This window comes from Ambystoma mexicanum, chromosome 5p, assembly GCF_040938575.1.
Source record: "Ambystoma mexicanum isolate Mex_15411 chromosome 5p, UKY_AmexF1_1, whole genome shotgun sequence".
In the NCBI taxonomy this organism is placed as follows: Eukaryota; Metazoa; Chordata; class Amphibia; order Caudata; family Ambystomatidae; genus Ambystoma; species Ambystoma mexicanum.
Window position 1 is genome coordinate 151,708,494 of NC_090930.1, and position 22,199 is coordinate 151,730,692.

Genomic DNA, 22,199 nt, shown 5'->3' on the forward strand with positions numbered 1-22,199 from the left:
CACAGCTGCACCATAGACCCACGAGCCACAAACGCAGCCACACTGAGAGGGTGGGGGACCTCCCCCCCGGTCCATGGTGGACCTTAAGACCTGCCCTACCCCCCTCTTGGGACCGCCCCGAGTGGCTTAAACCAGCGCCCGAAACGCAGTACTCACGGAGGGCCACCCTATATAGTGGAAACAGGCCCATAACGACGGTAGAAAAGGGGTACAGTCCTCCCCACGTCATCCCTACTATACACCAAGCAACTAAGCGAGGCTGAGCGACGACACTGCGGCCATACCAAAAGCAGCTTTGGCGGCGGCTCGTAGTGCGCACCGAAGGAGGGCAGCCAGATCCCAACGACATAGAGCCCGACCGAAGCATGGGAAAGGAGAAAACCAAGAGGCAAACACTACAGAGCAAGATGGACCTCTTCACCGTGGGGGCCCCGCCCCCGCGCGAACCTCAACCCCCAGAAGAAGAGAGTAACCCTGGAGTACTCAGAGACCCTTCTATCTCTTTGTCAGATCTTATGAAAGCGATTGGGGACTCGAGGACGTCCTTGGAACAAAAAATAGGTGGCCTATCCTCTGAGGTGTCCCTTATACGCCAGGACCTCCGCAACTTGTCGACCAGGGTGGGGGAAGCGGAACAGAGGGTGTCTAACACTGAAGATGCAGTCCATCGCATGGAACAGCTCACCGCGATTACCCAAAAAGTGACCCAACTGGAAAACCGCGCCGAAGACAGTGAGGGGAGGGCGCGACGCAATAATCTCAGGATCCTTGGTATACCAGAGAAAGAGGAAGGCCCCAGCGCAGAACTCTTCCTAGAAGATTGGCTCACTCATATCTTTGCCCCGAAGAAGCTATCTAAATTCTTTTCGGTGGAAAGGGCACACAGAGTCCCCACCGGCCGACCAACACCGGGTGCCTCGCCCAGAACAATGATTGCACGCCTACTGAATTATCGCGACCGTGATGCGATCCTACAAATGGCAAGGGCCATGGGCCCGATCACGTACAACGGCTACAAGGTCGGCTTCTATCCTGACTACACGAAAGAAGTCCAAAAAGCCCGCCAGTCCTTTGACTCCATCAAGAGGAAGCTCCAGTCACTATCCATCAAATATGCCCTCTTCTTCCCGGCATTGCTAAAAGTCCAGTATGAGGGCGCCACTCACTTATTTTACAACCCCAAAGATGCATGGGACTGGCTTGAAACTCATGTCCTCACGGACCCCAGTGGGAGACGCGTGCTACCGGGCCCACCCGCGCAGCGACCCCGACCTGGGAGACCTTCGCCCCCTCACCCCCCGTCCGATGCGGAAGACGACGCGTCAAGAACTCCTACGGGAAAAGGATGAATACCCGGTACTGAAGGGACCAAACTGCAGATTGGTAGAATGGAAATGAGCACCTAGCGGCCGCCGCCCCCTAACGCTGAGCGCGCGTTATCACAGCCGGGTTATCCCGAAGAAGTTTATAAAGTTATAAGTTCAATGTTTGGGCGACAGGTGCTCCCAGTTGGGGGGGAAGTACAGGGTGGGGGGGAATTCAAGGACTGTAAAGAAACCGAATCAAGAAATATGAAGGCGAGTCATATCGTAGCACTGGCAAAGGAATCAAACACAATCTGTGGACAAGATCACAGACATAATCATCATCCGGGCAGCAGATATACCAACCCGAGACGACCCCCGGCCGTCTCCCCCGGAAACACAACGCCATACATCTCTCGAGCGCACAAGACTACCACTGATCCTCGATGCCCAGATATGCGCCCCACGCAGATAGAATGGACTCCAACAAGATAACTGTGCTCTCCTGGAACGTCAACGGCCTCGGCTCCAGCATAAAGCGAAGACTAGTGCTCCAGTACCTTAATCGCCACTCGCCCGATATAGCCCTTTTAAACGAAACACATCTGCTTGGTACGAGCACACACTTCTTCAAAAGATCCAACTACTCCCACGCCTACCAGGCTGGATTCACAACGGGAGCCAGGGGCACGATGATCCTGGTTCACAAGCGAGTCCCCCTGCAGGTCAAGAAGGTCAAGACCGACCCCCGGGGCCGCTATGTCATGATACTGGCTGATATCTGGGGCGAGAAATGGGGCCTCGCTGCAATCTACGCACCTCCCTCACAAACGAAAGAATTACTCTCCGAGCTACAGAGCCGATTACTAGAAGATGAGGCCGATGTATGGGTGATTGGCGGGGACTTTAATGAAGTAATGAACATTGCAGTCGATAGGTCTCACAGGAGGTCAGGCACTAGCCCTACCCCCACACCACTCGCCACGTTCGCCGAAGCCCTGGGTATGACGGACGCATGGCGCTCGCTCCACAACAACGAGGCTGGGTTCTCCTTCTTCTCAGGCGTCCATAAGTCATTCTCCAGAATCGATTATGCCTTCATCCCCCGCAATATACAGCACAGGCTCCTCGATGCGGAATTCCTCGCAAGAGGTATCTCTGACCACTCTCCGCTCCTATTGTCCATGAAGAACTCCGGCCGTGGTCCGGATCGTAATTGGCGCCTGAACACGTATCACCTACGTCTCCCCGAAATTGCGGAGGAACTGGAAAAGAAGACAACAGAATATTTTGAAAACAACGAAGGATCAGTGGACTGCCCGATCTCACTCTGGGAGGCGTATAAGACTGTCCTCCGCGGGGAGGCTATCTCGGAAGTTTCGGCCTACCAAAGACGACAAGCCCAAAAGATCAAAGAGGCAGAAGCACGTGTCCTGGAGTGCGAACGGCAAACCCTAAAACACGGCACCCAAGAAGCGAAGGAGGAGCTGATCACAACACAAGAGGCCCTTCGCAACCTGGCTCTAGACAATGCACGAATAGCCCATCAGTTAGTCCGGAGCCAAATCTACGAACGAGGCGACAAGGCGAATAAGACACTGGCCTGGTTGGAAAAGCGCGAACAGGCCAGGGGACATGTGCGGGCAATAACATCTCCAGACGGAACGCTCCTCACAGACGACGCGGACATTGTTGCGGCATTCGCCGCCTACTATGAGAAACTCTACACTCCATCGGCCGAGAGACAGTCTTCCGAACCCGCATGTTACCTTGACCAGATCGAGATCCCGAAGCTCTCCCAGCGCCAAACAGACCTCCTGAATGCCGAAATCACTGTCACCGAGGTGCAAGAGGCGCTCGCACAGCTCCAACCTGGGAAGACCCCGGGTCCTAATGGGTTCCCTACAGAAACCTGGAAATGCCTGGGCGGGTCATTGCCCTCCCACATGCACCGCATGTTTCTACGCAGCAGAGAGCTGGGGGCACTCCCCCCGGACCTTAGGAAGGCATGCATAATAGTCATACATAAGCCCGGGAAACCCCCGGAGGAATGTGCCTCCTATCGCCCAATATCCTTGATCAACGGCGAAGCCAAGGTCCTCGCAAAAATACTAGCCAACAGACTGCTGCAAGTTATAGAGGCCCTGGTCCACCCCGACCAATGCGGATTCATGCCCAACAAATCCACCCGCATGAACCTGCGCAGAGTCCAGTTGGCGCTGAGCAGAGCTAAGGAAATACCAGCCCCATTGGCCCTCCTGGCAGTGGACTTTGAAAAAGCATTTGACTCTGTAGAATGGGAGGCCTTGTGGGCAATCATGGCTCGGATGAACTTGGGGCAGACGTTTATATCGTGGGTTAAACTCCTGTATGCACAACCGGAGACCACGGTAAGGGTGAACGGCAGATATTCCCGATCATTTCCCCTGGGTCGTGGTACGAGACAGGGGTGCCCCCTCTCCCCGCTGCTTTTTCTCTTGGCCATAGAACCCCTCGCAATTGAGCTTAGGAATAACACTAATTGGTCAGGGTTTGCCTGGCCGGGGGGGGGGGGGGGAGGACCGACTTTCCCTATACGCGGACGACCTCCTCATATACCTCAGTAACCCACGCACATCCTGCCCGATTGTCTCCCGCATCCTTAGTGAATACCAGCGCTTTGCAGGCCTTAAGGTTAACGAAACCAAAACCATCTACTTCCCGGTCAAGGGAAACGAGTCTGCGATCCCTGAATCCTGCCCATATCACGTCTCCATTAGAGAACTTAAATACCTGGGCATAAGACTCGACCCGACACTGGGTGGGTTCCTGCAACTCAATTTACAACTAATAATTGACCGGTTCAATAGGGACACCTCCCACTGGCAATCACTCCCACTATCGCTAATGGGCAGAGCGGCGCTATTCAAAATGTTGACCCTCCCCAGACTGCTGTATGTACTTCAAAACGCCCCCCTTCCCATCCCCCGAGACACCTTCGCACTCATAGACAGACGCCTTCGCACCCTGCTGTGGGGAGGGAAACAACCCAGGATCGCCCTTGAAACGCTACAGCGATCAGTGTGGGAGGGAGGCATCGGTCTGCCATGCATACGCACGTATTACCTTGCAGCCCAGATTGGGGTGGTAAACGACTGGATACACGCAGATACACTCCCCCACATCCGCCTTGAAATAGAAAGCATGACCCCACTAACCCCACTACAGATTCTGTACGCCACCCACGACCAACCTCCGTTGTTACCCAAAATGACACGCCACATTAGCCGGGCCTGGCGGGACGCGCACAAATTAATAGGCTGGAAAGGTAAACCGACACTATCCCAACCCCTATGGCACAACGCACTCCTCCCGGAAATTGTTAAGATGGGCCCCTTCGGCCACTGGTGCGTGAAAGGGATACATACACTAGCGCATGTGATACAGGACGGCCACCTCCTTGACTTTGAGACCATGCAGGAGCGATTCAGCCTTGCTCCCATGGACCGGTTTCGACATGCGCAACTGGCCCACGCCATCCGCACACAATTCCCTGATACGACAACTATACCCCCCTATACTCCCATTGAGACCAACATCCTTTCGCAACACATTGTCACCAAGGTCACTTCCACGCTCTATCAAGCTCTCAACTCCTTTGGGGCGACGCAGCTAGATGGGCTCAAAGAAAAATGGGAAAAGGACATAGGTCTAATGGAACCAGAAGACTGGGTAGAGGCATTGATGTCCCCTAGAGAAATAGGCATAGACTCCAAGCTCAGGCTTATACAACTGAGGATCCTCCACCGCACATACTATTCACGCACTGACATGGCCAAATGGGGGGGACTGGAAGACGGGACATGCCTCAGGTGCAAAACAGAACCCGCCACATTTTACCATATGTTATGGGACTGCCGAGTCTTACAGGTCTTCTGGGAGAGCTGTATCAACAAGATCGCAGACACCCTGGCGACAACAATCCCCAGGGACCCCAAAATGATACTGCTGGGAATCCGAGGTGAAGTGGACCTATCGAAATATGAGAAAATATTTCTGACACTGGCATTGGGGGCAAGCAAAAGATTGATCGCGGCTAGCTGGGGCTCTGCCGACCCTCTATCCGTGAACCGCTGGAGCAATGAGCTGGACAGATGCGCGGCCGTGGAGCGCCAGATTTATAATGCACGGGGTTGCCCCCGCAAATTCGGGAAAATATGGGGTAATTGGTTGGACGCTAACTGAAATCTGTCGCTGAAAACAGACATGTACAGTTGTTAACATTGGTTACCTGACCTATCCCACACATGCCTGATGGTTCCTGACCCGACTGGGTTTCTTTTGCCTTTTGAAAACTGCCTTGCTACCATGATCTGATGTATACCTTTGATTCATGTTTGTCTTGTTGTTTATGTTCCTAAAACGTAATAAACAGAATTATTAAAGTAATTATCTGACTGTAGAGGTGACGGATGCGCATACTGCCTTTTGTTATGTACTGTCCTTGTGTGAAGTTTGTATATAATCGACTTTCTACAAAACCGATAAATACAGAAGGCTGTCTTCCAAATCTTGCTGCTGACCAAATTTGCAAACAAAATAAAATTGATAGACAATGCATAAATTACATTTTCATTTTATTTCTGAACATAACACTTCTATTTAACAAATTTCTACACGCAACAAATTCACAGAAAAGTTTCATAAGAAGCTGTAATGCACTATTGTGAATCAGGACCATGTCTGTTGGTTACTCGTTTGCTTATTAAAGGGGTTAAACCTTTCCTGAAGTAAAAGCCTGATCTCAAACAAAAGATTAAAATAGCTTACTTAAAACATTTTAAAATGCATTTAATGCATATTGGGTTCACTAAAAAGATCTGAGGATCCCACAGTGAGGATCAAGATCCCAAACAAATTCTCACACAGAGTTGAAAGTACAAGCTCTCCCTAGCAGGACTATTTTATAAATCTTTAGGGGAGAATAGGTTATTCCATACGTTACTCTGAGACAAGTACAATTTAAGAAGGCAGAGTGGGATTTAAAATCACAATGGGAAAAAGGAGGACGTTGTGCCACTTTAAGAGGGATTCTTTCTTGTGCCCGTTTCAGGCATGCAAATGAATCCGCATTTTCAGAAAAAATATGCATGGGAAAGAGTTCTGCAAATTGAGTGCTTGCTGCAGCAGGGTGTGGGTGTGTGAAAGCTGGTATCTGTTGGCAAGAAGTATTTTACTCACTTTTTATAATTAAAAAAAATAGAAAAAAAATAAGGTATTTAGCAATTTGAAAAGCAATGTTGAAATTGATTGGTAAATAAATCTGTGCTTGTTCTGCAGGAGAGTAGCATGCACCCAGGAGGCACTGGTGACATCGCTGGGCACATGGGAGGTATAGAAAGAACTTCAAGGCACAAGGACCCTAAACAAACCCACGCCAATTAATGAGGAATCCTGAGAAATCTACATTGGTACGACCCATGTTGGTTGTTAAAGTTCTCATAATGCAAAATATGGAATAAGCACAATAGTTTATTCTACGTTTGGGCCAGACAGCCAATCTAGAGACAGCTGCGAATTTCTAACTGTCTCACATTTCCCACCTGAACTAGAGCCACCAGGAATTCTTGGTTCAAGAACTGTTCAGAACAAAAAAGTATGGTCGTATAATACGTTTTTAAAAGGAGTGGTCTAATCTAAAAATGATCAGTTTCTTCGCAAAAAGATTACAGGGCAATTTCATTTAAAAGCAAATCGGCCTTAATTTACGAATCTGATAACGTAATGACAAATGGTTTAAGACCTAAATGATAGGAGGAAAAAGTATGACACTTTAAAACCAGCTTGCATGCGACAATGATTTCTCAACATTCACTCTTCTTGTTAAGCTTCAAAACAGCTCATGAAAATATTTTTCTTTAAATGAAACTGCAGGAAAACTGGGTTCTTTCAGAAAAATAATTTATAAAAACAGTACAATATTTTCTAGCATAGAAATGTAGATCATTTGTCAAGACATGGTAGGGAAATTTGACACCATGGAAAACATAAGGCACTTGTGGCGGAGGAAGAGAAACAATTATTGTGACCGCTGCAGTAGTTCCTTCATCTATGCTACCACAGGAATGGTCTTGAAAAACGAGTGAAAGAGGGTTGGGAGTGTTATTAAAATCATATTGAGATAGACAAAACCTACACACAAATTCCAAGCATGGTAAGCATTGTGTTTTTCTGGTGCATTCACACAATAAATTAGATACCTTTTTATTACAAGACTAAATCATGAACATAGAACTGAAAGGGCCAATGCATTGGAAATATTGGTCGCAAAGAAAGAATTAACCAAGGGCAGTCGCAAAAATGATAATTCTTCAAAAGATTTGTTAGTAGCACTGCTGCTTTTCAGCAATGCTTGGAAATCACTCAATCCTTTTAAAGTAAGATTTTCTTATACATTCTGTAATTGTTTTTGATGCCATGTCCCTTTTCCCACAGATTCTTCATCTTTTGAACTATCTTCCCAGGTGCAGACTTGATCACATGCCTTCTCATTTGTCTCCAGTGGGAACTCTGCTCATCATTGCTGGCATCAGATAGGACAGACACAAACGCACACACGAATTAACAAATGTATGTTATTTATTTTTCCATTAAATACCTTCCTCACACAAATTCCTCAGTTCGAAAGACTGCCAAACGATCCAGTAAAAGGTGAGGCGATAGTGAGGAACTGGTACTCACACTAGACCGTGTACTTGCCATCTGGAGATTCAAATAGATTCAAACAGACCTGCAGTATATACCAGCAGGGAAAACCAGAGGTTTGCATCCAAGAAAGCCTGCAGACCAGCATCCTCGTACCCATTGACCTCCTGGTGACAATTCACTATCACAGACCTGTTTTCCATGTTTAGCTGCCTTCTTGTTTTCATTAATAAGCTCAACCAGCAGACCATGCTCTCAGAGTGAAAATTCGCCATAGAGCCTCACTGCGTCCCAGATTGTGTGGCAATAGCCATCAAGAGCACACGAGGCACTGACAATCTATATGGCCAACAGCAAACATTAAAAAAAAACGTACACTCAAATACCTATCAGGAGTGAGAAACAGGAAGCCCGCCATCTTCATGCTAGCTGTGGAGACTTGCACCATAAGGGTCTCTGTGGTCCAGTGAGTGGAAAATAATCCTGGGGCAATGGGCGAAGATCAGTGCTTCTTGGCAAGTGTCATTACAATAGGAAAGATTACCTGCTGTTTTTTCATATAGGACCACTGTCTGCACTGAAAGGTAGCAAGGGTTCTTTCAGGGTCTCCTCTCCCAGAATGTCAGACAAGAAGTTCTGCTTTTGTGTGACTGAAGGGGACAATGCTGCAGCATCCTACTGAAGTGGCAACTGATCAATGAAAGGGGCCATTCAAACCCTAAAGGAAACTGGGGCCACAAACTAGTGCAGATGAAGCTTTCAAACTGCTGCCTTCCTTCAAGTCAAAAGGCAGGTCTGCTTTGTCAGTGTCTTGGGTAAAGAACATCTCAAAGACGTCACATGGATCTTCTGAGCGTGCATGGTCTCAAAGCCAAATGCAACAGGAAACCTTTCCCTAAAGATTCACTTTGTTTGGGATCACTTGCTCTTTTTTTTCTCCTCTTCATTCCATCACCGCCCCGGGGACCAAATCATAGTCGACCACATTGTGCAAGTGATCCCTGGGGGACAGACCCTCCCCGATATCTTGGGCGCCATCACCATAACTACCTCGTGAATCATCAACTAACAACTGCATTTCTCAGTATTGTGAAGTAGCCCGAAAAACAGCATCAGTGAGCATCCGATACTGGCTTCTTGTAGTTTTTGTACAGCTAAACCGGAGGTTTTAGGAGAGGACAGGCCATAGTTCTAATGGAGGTGGTATTTCGAAGCAGTGTTTGAGACAACAGGAAAAAAGGAACTGAGATAAAGTGGCGCAAGGTGCACTTTACATTCAACATCCATTGTATCTGGTGCCGACAATGCGAGCAGATCCAGCACGTAGCTGCACAGCATTCCTCGGTAGCGGATAAACGTTCAGATTCAGTCTGCACCTGGGAGGATATTTAACGATAATCTTTAGGAGCAGGGTACATCGACAAACAGGCCAGCAAAACCCACGTCGACCATTTACATTCTGAAACATTCACTTACATATGTAAAGGTAGGCACTACACAAAACAAACCATTAAGCAAACCCCTCTTCAGAACGTTTCGGGTTCGTAAAATGATATTGTTTGTACATTCAAATGTTGATAACGACCAGGTATTAAACTAGGAGCTGCACATTTCATGTGTTTTGCTTTCCCAAAGAGGTTTTCCAAATATTAGGTCATTGCTCTTTTCTGAAAGTTAACCACAGATACATGAAATGGAGCACTGGAATTTGTCACTGTCATTTAGGTTTGATCCTGCACAGTGAGTGACCTGGTCTTCGGGAAAACTTCAGCAGACTCCATGAAAAGCTTGGGCTGAAGAGATCTTCTGGCCATCCAGTGTTCTGTGGAAAACATGTACCTCTCAATAGCTCTGCTAAACTCCGATGTATATGTTTATAAGGCAATCAGAATAACAAGGAGCGGAAATGGAATGTATCCTGCAGTCCATTTGAAAAATGACGGCCATGAATGTCCTTATTAATAATTCAGGAACAACATATGCATGCATTCTCGGAACTCCCACGCCACAAGTATGTCAATTGGCTATGTGCGAGTACACTTTCATCATGAAAAAGACAGTCGGCCAGGGAACTCATCCTCTTCTGAAAACTCTTAGAAAGAATACGAAATATTGAGCTTCATAGGTTGAAGGTACTATCCTTGAAGGTGACGTCCTAGCTGGCTCTGCAACAGATTATCTAGTCAAGTATCTTGCAAATTCAATCAATCATTTGTATGAGATTATGGATAAGGCCAACGTTGTAGAAGCCAAAGGCAATACTCCAGCATATTATCCATCCATAACCTAGTACCGACACTCGAAATGGATGACTGGACTTTACAATAATTTAATTGTGTTAATACACAGGCACAACAAGGACTCGCCTATATGCCATAACTTACATGTTTGGCCATTGTTGGTTTATCAATTATAAGAACGTATCGATGAAAATCAGTCTTCATGTCATCCCTCTCCAACAAGTAATAAAAGATCATTTATTAAATTGTTCTAAAACAGTCTTCTGAGAAGCTCCCATTCTCAAGCACAACTTTCTCACATTATGTAATAGAACAATGTCTATAGCATGAGGGCCTGTAAATTGGGCAAAGAGGAAGTGTGGTCTTTGGTACTTCATTCATGCTACCAGTTAGCACACAAGACTAGTATAAATATCCATACAACACGCGGTAGCCTCTGTTATCACGCTAGACTTCCAGGCCAGGAGACAACCATTAGAATGACTTTGTTTCGCTGTTCCTTCAGCATGGGGATTAGCTCAGAGTTGCTCATTCCTGTCGCAGTCCTTCCGTTTACAGCAACTATTTCATCTCCACATCTGTTGGGGAGAAAACAAACAGTTAAAACACAATATCTGCACACTGTTCATCAGGCTTTTTCAAATGCACTTAATGTTTTAGGAGCGTTTTAAGTGTGGAAATCTATTCTTAAACAGGCCAGATATTATATGCCAGAAGGCTTGCATTAGCCTTTTTCCAGCAGAAACAGGAACTAGGAATAGGCACTACTGTATCTGTGCACACTGCTTGGAAACCAAAGACCACATCCACAATCCACCTTTGCAAAATCTATACAACTCGTGTTGTAATCTCCTTACCATTAATGGGAACTAATGTTGGTTAGTCCAACACGCAAAACGTAAAGTATGTGTATATTTGCGCTTGGGATGTCCTGACTGAGCATGCCAAGATTAGTCCACCTCCTGAAACCGCATAGTTCGCATGTGAGCATACCACACTAACTTGGTGTGCATTTAATTGTCAATGAGAGCTTCAAAGCACCAATATCCCACATCACATGGGTTTAGCTATCAGGGGAGACTTCTTCATTTACCAACACCAGATCAATACATTTTGGTTCACAAACCTTTACTTCACCCCCCTAATGGGTAGCTTAAGGAAGAGGTACAGCGTATTGTGTGGAAATCTGTGCACACTGAAGCATTCATATTATGGTGCATAACAAATATTATGGTGCATAAAAATCACATCATGTTCTCATTTTCTTGTGTAACACACATCACCAAGAAGTAGATGTAAGGTCTACATCAAGTAAAGTCTTCCTTGGTTTTTCTTTGTCCTCATCCAATTTCACTTAAGTAATACTACAAGCGTAAGTCTCCTAGAGTTTCTGGGAGGTCAGGGCTCTTGTGGGCGCAATACACCCAACACAACTAACTGTAGAAAATATGTTTGCAGTTAAACCAACCATCCAGCAAGGATTAGGGAAAACTGATCCTTAGTTCACTATCTAAGAATCTTCTGCATGACTGTATTCAGCTCTCAAAAAGCCATAGCTACGACATACTAGAATGCAAGCACAATGAGTTCGACATTAGCTGTTTGTCGCAGTGGCATGGAGATTACTGAAAAAACACATACTTGAGCCTCCCATCAAAATATGCAGGTGTAGCAGGCACAATTGTTTTTATGAAAAACGGCTGGTATCCTTTGTGTTCTTCAAAACCACCAACAATGCTGAATCCCCAACTTTCAGAATTACTTTTCTGCAGCGAGATTTCTTTGCAGCAATGGAGGGAGCTAAACATAAGACAAAAACCGCCAATGAGAACATAACATAACAGTACAGTCCAAGGTTCATATATTGAGTGAGATTTACATTGGCCATCTTAATGATGCGTAGCGAAAAATAGGAAACAACTCCACAGATATTATAGAATTCTCTGCAGGTAGAATCATAACTAACAGGGTGTATGACACCATTGGCTGGCCCGGATTGATGAGGTTCCTGAACCTGCAGTAAAGTCAACTTCAAATAGATATCAAGTATTCTTCTACGGCACCCATGAACCGTAAATAGAGAAAGAAACTCTGGTATCTGCTTTATAGTAATGGTCAGTATTTTACATTTTGAATGTCCACACCAGTGTATGGTCTTCTAGGTCTTGTTTCCATCCGAGGTTACCGAAAATGGTAATATCGAAATGTTTCAACAACAAAACATTTTTACCTAAAAATTCACCACCATTTTATTTCGTGGGGGGGCGTACAGGAGGAGGGGAATTTCGCCCCCAGCCCCTGCTTGCTAATGCTCATAACCCTACCCTAACAACCCCTCTACCAATTTCACCCACTTACCCACACCCCATATATATTTTTTCAAAATGTTTGATATTTTTTTCAGTGAAAATATTTTCCTTGTACCCTTCTTCGGTATTACCCATTCAGTAACATCACTGCATACCCTAGGCCATATGTCAATAATACAATCTTTTTCCTGTTGCTCTCGTGATATTTTTAGGAAGCACATTGATCACATGCATACTTGCCAAAAGCACTCCTAATCCTCGGCAACTGCGGGTTAAGGCCCTCTCTGCTTCGGTGCTCAGATTACTCTGCGTTGACAGTCCACATGAATCTAGACTATGCATGCAGTTGGAAGTTTACTTCACTCAGTATGGTAGCCTTCCTATTTTCTATGGCCTGCTCTAGCACAATTAAGAAAAAGGTTGATTCAACCAGGTTCTCGTCTATCAGTATGTCATGAACCCCTATCTTGCCACCCCTCTACCAACCCCAAACCTACCACAGTGACATTTTCCACTGCGAATACGGTGAGTATGGTGCAGCCAGATTGGAAGGGGGTATATCAATATTTAGTATATATTGTCACTGAGGGTACAGAAAACAGTCTTCAGGACTGTCCACAGGTTTTTATTTTATTAAAGCATTTGTGGGGCCTATGGCGTCCTGTTCTTGTTTCGAACCTTCTCTCTAACCCAGCTGTCCTTAGCTCCTGGTTGGTTCTACGTATAGTTGGCCCTTACTAATAGTTGCATTAGCCTGGTGGTGGTCCCCCTGAAGGTAGGACCTCCAACTCCTTCAGACTTCCGAGGCTCGCTAATCGCACCAGTTGTTAGTGTTCTAATGGGAAAGTTAGGAATTTTGCCTTACAGCTTCTCTAAGACTCAACTGGTTCAACTTGCGCGTCCACCATTACGGTCTCCTCCTCACCAACTTCTCGCTCATGTTTCACTCCTCCACTTTCCTCTCTTGGTTACTCTTCAGTTGGTCCTACTACCTCTGCACTATACTCCTATTCTGCACTATACTCCTATTCTTCACTCTACTTCCCTCTTCACACTTCTGCTCACACACTGCCACTCCTCCCACTAGTACTAATACACTACTTCACTCTTCCCACATTACTACGCTTCTTTTCTTTCCCGGCTGCACTCCGTCGGTCCTGTTGACAAAATAGCCTCTGGAGGTTGCTGTGTGGCTGTTCGGTTTCTGTGTGGGCGGGGTTGGGAGTTGGTGTCTCCTTTTTTGCGATAAACAGAACTACACACAAGTGTTTTGGTTGTGCTGCTGGCGGCTCAAACTAACAAATGTACTCATCGTAGTGACTACCTTACTCCTAGTCCATAGTCCACTTTCCTCCATACTTTTGGGACATTCCGCCCAGTGGGACGGGACCGGAGCACTTTTGTAAAAAAAAAAAAAAGCATAATTTTGAAAAATGTGTCCTTCCTCTTTTTACACGGGGTACTGCATGCGGCCGTAACCCCGCCCTCCTTAGCTCCGCCCCACGCATCGCTCTTCAGTCCTTTTCTATCGCCAGGTCTGAGACCTTTAAGCAATAATAGAGGATACTTATTACAGGGTAAGGCTGGAGGAAAGGGGACTATGGACTAGGAGTAAGGTAGTCACTATGGTGAGTAACCTTGTTATACTCCCTAGACCCGTCCCCTTTCTTCCATACTTTTGGGAGACTACCAACAGCCTGACTGAACTAAGCATCGGCTCTGGAGCTCAGGTTTAAGCATTAATGCTTATAAAAAGCTGATGGGGAAGCCCACGTGGCGTTTCTTGTCCGCACTTTGCACATAGTGGGTTCCGTGTTTATATAAAAAAGCATGACGACTAAGAAGTACTCAGCACTATCAAATCGCCATATTGTCCTGAAGACAGCTATACTTGCATCAGACAACGTTTTTGTGCATTGCCTGATTTCTTTTGGTGTTATTAGCCGAAACATACGTCGACTCCCACAAAACCAAACCTAAGATATCTAATAGGTTTCTTTTTCTTGTGATCGAGCTAGCTCAATCAAAAAATGCTCCACCTCTAATTGTTTGATGTCGCACATTGAGTGCTCACACAATACCTCTTGTTGTTCACGTACTAACCCCACTAAAAATGTTGTGCATTTTAGACTATTCAGCTTTAACAAAAAATGATTCGCTGCAGTCATACTGTGTAATCTCTTTCCTTTTTAACAGAATTTTTAGATTGATTTTTGCATGATTAAAAATAAAAACGAGTTTTGTTATTATTAAGTGGTTGTCTTTTCCTAAGATTTTTGCTAAGGTCTTTTGAAGTTTGTTAGTGCTTTCAACTCCAGACCAGTTGAGTATTACTTTTATACTCAACCTTTTGTAAAGACTTAACAGATGTTTTAGTAGTCATTTTCTCTAACGACAGACACATCATTCACCTCACCGTGGTGTCAAGGTCATAGGGTCACCACTCCTCCCTCTTGCTCTTCCTATTGCTCTAGCAATGGGAACATATTTCTGGAAGGCAACAGCAGCTGCCTTGCCCCGCACAAGATGGGCATAAATTCGTTTAGGAGGCTGAAGGCCATGAAAGGTATACGCCTCTGAAATACAGGAAGCAATCCATCGGGAGATAGTTGCTTTCGAGGCCGGCTTTCCTTTTGGATCTCCGAAGGTTACAAGAAGCTGGGTAGTGCTCTTAAGTTTAGATGTCCTGTCCAAATAAAACATAAGAGCTTGTCTGACATCCAAATTATGCAATACCCTCTTCTCAGCATCTGAGGCCGGGTCTGGAAAGAAGACGGGTAAGGAAATAGACTGGTTCAGTTGAAAATTGGATACCACCTTTGGAAGGAAAGAAGGATTAGTCCGGAGGACAACTTTATTCTCAAAATGTGAGAAATTTATGTTCTACCGACAAGGCCTGAAGCTCGCTTATACGCCTTGCCGAAGTCACGGCAATCAGAAAAGGCATTTTCCACCAAAGGAACTTTAAGTCCCCCGTAGCCATGGGCTCAAAAGGTTTATGGCATAAGGCAGTGAGGACCACATTCAATTCCCACTTTGGATGCGGGTTGCGCACAGGTGGATAAAGATGCAATAGACCTGCGAAGTGTATTTTAATGACAGGGTTTGTCAATGAAAAAGAGCAAGAGTCCATGGACAGGTAAGCGGCGATAGCCAAATAATAAGTCCTACAAGACATGTATGCCTGAAGCTGCCAGATGAGAAACTAATGACAGGACCGTGTCGATGGTAGCTTCTCTGGGGTCCAGCTGCTTAGCTAAACACCAGTGACAGAACCGGAGCCACTTGCTCCTATACTGAGACCTTGCCAAAGGTTTCCTAGCCGCCTGCATAATACGCATATTATCCGTGGATAAGTTGAAACTTTCTAAGGATTTGAACTCGGGCACCAGGACGCCAAGCTGAATGATTGTGGGGAGGGGTGCCACATCTACTGATCGCTCTGGTGAAGCAGGTCAGGAATCAGCGGAAGCCTGATAGGTGAGCAGACGGACAGATGCTGAAGCTCCGAAAACCAGAACCTGGCTGGCCACCAAGAGGCTATGTACAGGAGGGTGAAATTCGTCATGTTCCTGAGCTTGCATAGCGCCCGGTGAATCAGAGGAAAAGGCGGAAAAGCGTAGGCCCTCATGTTGTGCCACGGAATCTCGAGAGCATCCCCCAGGGAAGTGGCTCCGAGCCCGTTCCTGGAAGCATAAAGAGGAAGTTTCCTGTTTGATGACGTCACAAAGAGGTCCGCTTCTGGAATGCCCCAATGGCGAAAAAAGGTCAGAGAGGATCTCTGTGTTCAGTTCCCACTCGTAGCTGACCACTGCTTGTCGGCTGAGAGTCTGCAGTCACATTCAGTTGGCCCGGAATGTGCACTGCCAGTAGCCAAACACTGTGCTAAATGGCCCAATCCCAAATCTGAATGGCTAGATCTACAAGGGGAGGTGACCGGGTACCCCCCTGCTTGTTGATGTAAAACATGGATACCGCATTGTCTGTGCGGATGCGGACCACTTTGTTCACAATCACTGGCTTGAAAGTTTTGAGCACCAGGAAAATCGCCAGAAGCTCCAGATAATTTATGTGTAATTGTCTTTCTTGCGGCGACCATAGGTCGAAAACCTGAAGATGATCCAACGTCACGCCCCACCCGATAAGGGAGGAGTCTGTCGTAATGGTCGTTTGAGGGGAGAGCTCCTGAAAAGGAGCACCCACCGACAAATTGCTGGAAGATGACCACCATAGGAGATCTGTCATCATGCAGGGTGGAACCGGAATAATTTTGGTGTACGGGTCCACTGCCTGAAGCCAGGAGCTCCGAAGAGCCATCAGCGTGAGTCGCATCTTGAGACTAGCAAGGGGAAGAGCAAGCACGCACGAGACCATGAGGCCTAGAAGCCTCTCGAACCACCAGGCCGACGTGCTCTCTGACTGAATGAAAACCTGACACGTGGTCAACAGATCCGACATCCTGTCCAGTCAGGTACACTCTGCAGTCAGAGTGTTCCAACGGAAACCCAGGACTATCAGGTCCTGAGAGATCATCATGGAGGATTTCCGCTAGTTCACTGACAGCCCAAGGCAGAACAGGAGCTGGAGGAGAGACTGAAGGTTGCTTGAGGCTTTCACTGGACAAGGACTGCGCAGAAGCCAGTAGTCCAAATATGGATACATACAAATATCCTGTAGCCGAAGAAAAGCTGCGATGACCGACATCGTGATGACACGTGGCGCTGAGCTGAAACCAAAAGGGAGCACTCAGAATTGTAAGTGCTCCTTTCCCAGGGAGAACCGCAGATATTTCCGATGCAGGCTCCAGATGAGGATATGCATATACGCGTCCTGAAGGTCCAAAACGCTGAGCCAGTCGTCCTTCTGAAGAGAGGACTTTTTTTGGCAGGGCGTGATCATCTTGTATTTCTCTTGGGGAAGAGAAAGGTTGAACTGGGAAAGGTCTAGGATGGTGCGCAGGCCAGCCTGGTTGGGTTTGGGCACTGAACATACTAGAGTAAAAACCCTCCCCTCGTTCCACTAGGGGGAACGGGTTCCACCACCTTGAGATCTAGAAGGTTCTGGATATCGGCTCTGAGGGAGGGCGTCCCGACTGCTGAAAGGAAGGATTGAACGGTGGGATAGGGGGGCGGGGCAAGCGGAAGCACGACCGAGCGATGGACAAAACCCACCGGTCTTTGGTGATGGTTTGCCACCCCTCCAGATGAGACCAGATTCGTCCTCTCACGGGAGTCTCATGCGAGCGCCCCAAAAAAATATAATTTTGCAGACTTTTCGGCAGAGAGACTACCTGTCCTTGAAGAGGAGGCTGAAGACTGAGAGAAAAATCGACCCCTTTGCTGTCTCCGACGGGAGCTACTTGTCAGAAGATCAGCTCTGCGTGACCTGCGGTCCTGGAACCCTCTGAAGCCTGAGGAGGACCAAGACTGGGAGCCAGATCTCTGAGCTTTGACTGGGGGCTTCACAAGCACCTACAAAGACTTGGCAGTTTGCATGCTAGCCTTAGTCTTTGTAAGCATGTCATCCGTTGAAGAATGAAACAACCCTTTGCCGTCAAAAGGCAGGCCCAGAACTTTATCTTGGACCTCCTTCAAAAACTTTGTTGCATGAACCAAGCTTGACGAGAGGGGTCCACCCCCAACATGAGGCCTCGAGCTGAGGTGTCGACATGGTGCGCAGCAGCCTCCAGCATATCCTGCGCCAATACCCTGGCGTCTGACAAACCGCCTTTAATGTCTTCCAGCCTGTCCCCAGGAATTAACTCTTGGAAGTCCGCCAAATCCCTCCACAGTTTCATATTCGACAGCCTGATGCAATTGTAGCGCTGAGTTGTCAAAAACCTTCTTGGCCAAGGAATCAAGCAACTTGTCTTCCTTGGCCAGAACTTGGGACGCAGCAGCAGAGGTCGCAGAGGCCGGCTTGGATTGCAGAGTGGCGGCCGCAACCACTGTTGAGGAAGGGAGCAGATATAACACCAAGGCTACTTCCTCGGAGGTGTGAAGCCTGTAACGGGCGTCAATTCTCTTATTTATATGTAGCCCTGTGTGGGGTTTATCCTAGACTTGCGGGCCTCGGCCAGAACAGGCCGGCACGCTTCTGTGGAGACAAAGTAAGCGCCCCTGAAAGCACCCCTTCCTGTGGAGCGGGTGCCTCAGGTACTGGTATGTCAAGGATCTGACAGTGCGGGGCTGGTCCTCACTATCCTGGTTTGCCTGAGGGTCGTCCAGAACGTCAGGATCCGCTGGCTGCGATGCGACCGGTGTCAAATTGACATCTTGCTCTGCTGGTGTCTTGTCAACCGGAGACAACGGAGGCAGAGGAGGAAGAGGTGGAGGCGGGCCGTGAGGTAGAGGTGGTATCGCTGCCGGGGTGACAGGTGCCATGAGTGGAACTGCCAGGGCAGGATGCGGCACCAGAGGGCAGTTCTCCCTAAAAAAACCTTTCAAGTACTCCCTCATGGGATCAGTATTCATAAGACTCTGAAACTTCCCAAAAAAGGCATCCTCTGCCGAAACTTTAGGAACTGGAATGGGCAGAGGCCGCTCATGAGGGGCATACCCCCACAAACATACTGAGGAAGGCTGCCAAGAGGGCCCGCCACCAACAGGGTCTACATAGACCCCTGGGTAGAAGGGGGAGGAAGCGAGACCGTATGCGGTAGTGGCATCCGAGCGCGCCAGTCTTAGGCGGGGCGGAATGGATTCACACTGTCCCGTGCACAAGGTTGTCCACCAAACAGAAGGTTCCCAGTGCCCACCGACGATAGCGTGGGTGTGAGGGAAGAATCCAAAATGGCCACCGTAGACCACGTGGGAAGGCCCGCAATTTTGTGAGCATCTGAGGAGAACTGAGTCACGTGTAGATGAGGCAGGTAACGCCACAGACTGGTCAGGGGACTTGATCGAAACTTTAGCCTTGACACAAGGATCTTCGGCAGAGCCGGTACTATGGGGCCTTGGATGTTTACTGGACATCCTGTCGTGATGCTTTGAATTAGCCCCCAAGAGAGGAACCTCGGCCTATCTGGTAACAGAGGAGATACTGTCAGCAACCTCTCCCTGTGCCCCCTCAACAGAACCAGTGTCACCACGAGTGTGGGAATGCTGAGGAATCCACCTCACAGACAAGACTAACGGGTCTCTCAGTTCTGTCGGTACACACCTTATGCTCAATGAGAGGAACCTCGGAACGGAGTCCGGTCTGTATAGTTCCCCGAGAGGGGCCTCAACGGAGGCCCCTGTTCGCACCCCGGTGTCTGTATGGGAAGCTCCAGACAAGGAGACCTCGGAGCGAACTCTGGTACCCCAAAGCCTCAGCACGACTGGGCTGGCTATTAGCACCTGGTTGGTGAACCTGGGATCGTGATCCGGTGTAGGCAGGCCCCTCGCGGAAACACGCAGAGAAAACCCTGGTACACCTATTAGGTCTGCAAGGCACCTCAGGGCAAACCCTGGTAGCAGAGCTCTTGATGCCCCTCCCAAACCTGGAGGACCCTGGGAAGGAGCTCCCTGGCCAGAGTGCCCTAAAAAGTAAAGAACTTACCGGGCGTCTCTTCATTTTGTCGATGAAGAGTTGAAAATGCGGTGGAGGAACTCGCTGGAAGATCTCCTTCCACCGTCAAAGATGATGCTGAAGTGCCCAGGCCGAAAGGGAGTCGCAGTGGAAGCATGAGTCCCAACGGTGATCCAGTCCCAGACACTTCTAGCAGAAAGAATGGGAAATTCCAAACGATCCTGCATAGACGGAGGACTACGCGACCGCAGAACCGGAGCAGGAGAAAAGGACAACGGAAAAGAAGAAAAATGTGTTCCCGGGGATGCAAGTGCGTCCAGCCCCGACCGTGCGGAGAAGAGGACTGAAGAACGATGCCCGGGGTGGAGCTAATGAGGGCGGGGTTATTGCCGCGTGCGGTACCCCGTGTAAAAAGAAAGGAAGGAAGGAAAATATTTTCTATTTGATGCTTTTTTGCAAAAGTGCTCCGGTCCCGTCCCACTGGACGGAATGTCCCAAAAGTATGGAGGAAAGGAGACGGGACGTAGGAGTATTCCCTTTTTTTGTTCTATTGTCTTAGTGGTATCAGTGTGTTTCAGCTGTCCCTGGAGTTTAGTGGCTCTTCTCAGTTGCAGCATTCATCGGGACGTGGTCTGTTTGAGTTCCCAAAAAGTGTTGGTCTGCAAACGGAGGACACATTTGTATGTACATATTAAAAATGAGGGGATAGCCCAAATGCCAGGAAATGGTTGGGATTGTTTCTTGAATTATTGTTCTAAATCATTAATATGACGGATGGGCACCAAGCATAATGCCTGCACGCGGGGGAGGGATACTTTTCCTGATGTAGGCCGATTGGTGGCAGGAATATATAGACCACAAAAATGGGTATGATCCAGAAATTACGTCCACTAACATTTTCCTACACAGCTCGAACTATCGGTGTACAATACAGGTACGAAGTCTCCTACTTATTTGTTACTATTTACCCAACACAGTAGAGGTATACTTCTGATATGCTCTATATTCATTTACAGATACTGGCACACTTGGCACAACACTGTAGTGAAGTAGTGGGATATTAAGACCCTCGCAGTGGCTTAGCTACTACCCGATAGGTAGGCAGCAAAGCAGTAAATCATTTGATAAATTTAATAACCCCAGATGCAATAAGACTTAAGTTTTTTAATCAGGTCATACACTCATTTTTAGGATGTACATACGGATGGGTCCTTTTTATTTGTAAATACAAACAGATTTGGTTTGGGCAGACTACGTTTTGGTGGGGGCTGCGGTTGGTAATAGTTGCAAGTTCAGTGACACTGTGCTGACTTTTTTAAGAAGTAACCATGACACTGCAAACAAAGGGCAGGTCACACTACACCAAAGAATGAATAAGTTTTTGTAGAAGTCACTGAATTGGTCAGGGGCTCTGTTTATACTGCCAGCAAGGATTCTCAAACATAGGTGTTCCCTCCATCTTTGTTTAATATATGCCGATACCTGCTACATTGTGAAACCTAGGCCTATTGGTATAGGACTCAATTCTAGAACTCAACAAAGATCGCCCCAGCCTAACAATCCTGGAGTTTACGGTACGTATATCTCACACCACTAGTGTGGACACATTCCGCAGGCCCAGTCATGCATCCATGCATGATAGAATACACGTCTAGCTTCACACATAGCCGTCCATACAAACTCCTGACGTAGCTCAACACCTCTGCCACTAGCATACAGCGAGTACTACCCGAAAGGAGCCCGGTATAGCTGGACTCACAGACTCTCTCAACAATAGCAATCTATCTCAAATCCTCAACAGCACCCACCCACGTGGCTGACCTCTCTTGGGGCTGCATAATCGAGCCTTACCAGCCACCCAAGTCTTAGAACGGCAACATGCACACATGCATCTCCCAAGCTAAACTCCATAGAATTTCCCACCACATCGACTACGGTCACCAAGGGCGTTCCAAGGAAAAAGCACATTGAGGCCACACAAAAGGGGAAAAAGCGCTATATAAATAGCCAAATACAATACAAAAATACAATACACCACCAATTGTGCATGTCCCGTCACACACTAGTCCCCCATCTCCCAATTATTCTCATCAGCAGACACACCCAGTTTTATTATGGTTTTCTATTGTATAAGGTTATATAACACAGCA

The 22,199-nt window shown here is 47.4% G+C and overlaps 1 protein-coding gene across 4 annotated transcripts in view; it reads right to left on the reverse strand.

The window, feature by feature from the left end:
* Positions 1 to 7,227: 7,227 nt before the first annotated feature.
* The window catches only part of LOC138480808 (ligand of Numb protein X 2-like), a 1,017,991-nt gene continuing 1,003,019 nt past the window's right edge, over positions 7,228 to 22,199 (reverse strand). For all 4 annotated transcript variants that reach the window (XM_069612553.1, XM_069612555.1, XM_069612554.1 and 1 more), the window contains exons 9-10: positions 11,870 to 12,028; positions 7,228 to 10,806 (exon numbers count right to left, since the gene is read on the reverse strand). In XM_069612553.1, the coding sequence (XP_069468654.1) occupies positions 10,671 to 10,806; positions 11,870 to 12,028 (295 nt within the window). In that variant the 3' untranslated portion in view covers positions 7,228 to 10,670. The remainder of the gene's footprint in view (positions 10,807 to 11,869; positions 12,029 to 22,199) is intronic.